Source organism: Cucurbita pepo, unplaced genomic scaffold, assembly GCF_002806865.2.
Source record: "Cucurbita pepo subsp. pepo cultivar mu-cu-16 unplaced genomic scaffold, ASM280686v2 Cp4.1_scaffold001294, whole genome shotgun sequence".
In the NCBI taxonomy this organism is placed as follows: domain Eukaryota; kingdom Viridiplantae; phylum Streptophyta; class Magnoliopsida; order Cucurbitales; family Cucurbitaceae; genus Cucurbita; species Cucurbita pepo.
Window position 1 is genome coordinate 1 of NW_019647475.1, and position 2,695 is coordinate 2,695.

A 2,695-nucleotide genomic window follows, 5' to 3' on the forward strand; every position below is an offset into this window, starting at 1 on the left:
GATAGATCGAGTAGTCTTAGTTGAAAATGGAATTACACATGCGTCCAACGAAACCTCATAGTGTCATTAAAGTGGTCAAATGTAATATACAAAATCAAAAGATAGAGGGAGTATTAGAGTTTATTTTAAGAATGAGAGAGGGAGTATAGATGGGAGAAAGAATAAATTATTCAAATTTTAAAATTTGAAAGTTGGAATTCTTACCGTTTTAAAAGTTCATATAAAAAATTAAGGGTTTTTATAAAGAAACGTTTATGAGTTCAATTATAACAAATTATAGTTTGCAAGTGATATGTGCAATTTGCAATTTGTTATTCTTTGTATAAATAAATCTAATTAAAAGGTCTTTATCATCCTCATGAATTTAATTTGCATTGAAGTTTCATTTAGTGCAAATCAGATAATGGAAACTACACTCAAGTGAGGCTTCATTTACACTTTAAACGTTAATTTCAAATACTTTAAACGTTAATTTCAAATAATTTTCCGTTTTATATATGATGACATGAGAGGTTTAAAATTAATAACATTACACAATAATAATGATTTTTCATACCAAGAATATGTTTCCAATATTTATTTAGAAAAGATTAATATCTGTTGGATGAACACGACTCTCCACAATAGTATGATATTGTCCACCTTAAGCATAAGCTCTCATGACTATTGCTTCGAGGCCTCATACCAATGATATTCTTTGATTATAAACCCATCACACCAATGGGAGGATATTTTTTTTTTATTATAAACCCAGGAACATTTCCTAATTCTATCCAACCATATTAACTATAATTAAATTAAAAAACTAAGGAAATAACAGCAATAGAATTATATGTGCAGGTTAGAGAATGATTTGCAACTCTTTTTACATTCGCTATTTATTGGTGAGGGAAGTAAAGAGAGAGTCATTTACGTACCAATTGTGAAAGATGCTGTCTCTTTCAGTTACTCAATGAGCAATGGTGGACACTATTAACTTACAACACAAATTAAAGCTGTGGTCTCCCCTCATCTATCTCTTTCCTCTTTCTTTTATCTACCGAACCAGAACTACCACGTACCACGTCGACGTCTCTCTCATTCTTCTGTCGGAGGGTCGACCCACCGGCCATGATCTTTCATTAGCTGGATTAGAGCCTCCGTTGCATGCTCCATTGCAATTCCACGCTTCACCACGGTCTGTAGAACACACAAAACTTCTTATCAAGATACACTACCAGTCAATGAAGATAAGAATGAAGTATAAGATACACTACCATACACTATCAGTTTGAAGTATAAGAATTAGATGCGACGGGACGTTACCTTCCCAACGTAAAGATCGATCTTTCCCGGAGAACCCCCAACATACCCAAAGTCAGCATCAGCCATCTCCCCAGGACCGTTTACAATACAACCCATAATTGCAATCTGATGACATTAGGAAGAAATGAAATGAAATTGAATCTTGCTGTTTTTACATCATCATCATTTAATAAAAGTTCAAAATCTGTGTAACTTACAGAAACTCCAGGAAGATGAGATGTCCTTTCCCGAATTTCAGCACTTATTTCTTGAAGATCAAACAATGTTCTGCCACAAGATGGGCATGAAACATACTCCTGCAGTGAAGTGTGTAAGGATGTAATCCAGAAAAAGTTATAATTTACTCAAAGGCACATTTGATAACCCTTTAATATTCAACTTTCGATTTTCCCTACGAGTTTTTCTTGCTGTTTTATTATCTACTTTCTAAGAATGATTTCATTATCGGATTTTGAAATCAGACTTTGACCAATAATTCAAATGTTTTTCTAAGAAATATAAAAGACATAGTAAAGAAATTGCGAGAAAATAAGCATAAATTTCATAAGAAAACAGTTTTCTTACGGTCTTCGTATTCCTCATTCTGCAACCCTGTAGCAAATTGAAGGATGCATTCCTTACGAAATCGAAATCCTTATCTGGGGCTTCTAACAGGACACCGTCTCCGAGGCCATCGACCAAAAGGGATCCCGCATTGGAACCAGCACCAATAACCAAGTCGTCTCTATAAGCAACAAGGGAAAATAAAACTCATTGCTTGAACACTTCAAATAATAATCAAGTTAATGAACAATTTAACTACCTGTGAATTCCCTTTGGAAACTGAATGTGATGAATCACAGGGAAGCTAAGAGCATTCTCTGATAGATACTCAAATAACCTGAAACCAACATTTGACAAGCTACTCAATGTTGCTCTAGATAATAAGTAATAAATTGCTCCTAAAGGAATATTATTATACCTCCTTGCAGCGTGCACTCTGCTCACTTTGTCTTCTGAATATGGTAAATCATGGAAAAGCATTGTAGCATCAATCTCTTTCAAGATTTCCAGATCATTGTATGGTTCATCACCTCGTACAGAAACAACCAACCGTGTGCCTGAGCAAATTCATTGACATGGGATGTTGCAAGGAAATTTGAAAAATAAAAAGAAAAAGAACATACTTACTGAAATAGAAACAAACGGAACTAACAGGAACAGGAAAAACACATACCTTCAGGTAAAAGTTTGTGAGCACCAGTGGACAACTCCTTCAGACTGACCAGAACCATGGCATTCGGCAATGGCTTTGTAAGTTGCTCAGATAAAGGAGTTATGACACCTATACTTATGTCTATCAGCCTTTTGAGAGCCAGACGCTGATCATGAGACAGAGAAAATCAAATTT

At 34.7% G+C, this 2,695-nt stretch overlaps 1 protein-coding gene across 1 annotated transcript in view; it reads right to left on the reverse strand.

Annotated features, from left to right (window-relative positions):
- Positions 1–841: 841 nt before the first annotated feature.
- LOC111786286 (4-hydroxy-3-methylbut-2-en-1-yl diphosphate synthase (ferredoxin), chloroplastic) overlaps positions 842–2,695 on the reverse strand; it is a 6,005-nt gene continuing 4,151 nt past the window's right edge. Inside the window, exons 14-19 of the mRNA XM_023666599.1 lie at positions 2,267–2,405; positions 2,108–2,185; positions 1,870–2,029; positions 1,503–1,601; positions 1,306–1,410; positions 842–1,179 (exon numbers count right to left, since the gene is read on the reverse strand). Coding sequence (XP_023522367.1) covers positions 1,078–1,179; positions 1,306–1,410; positions 1,503–1,601; positions 1,870–2,029; positions 2,108–2,185; positions 2,267–2,405 — 683 coding nt within the window. The 3' untranslated portion in view covers positions 842–1,077. The remainder of the gene's footprint in view (positions 1,180–1,305; positions 1,411–1,502; positions 1,602–1,869; positions 2,030–2,107; positions 2,186–2,266; positions 2,406–2,695) is intronic.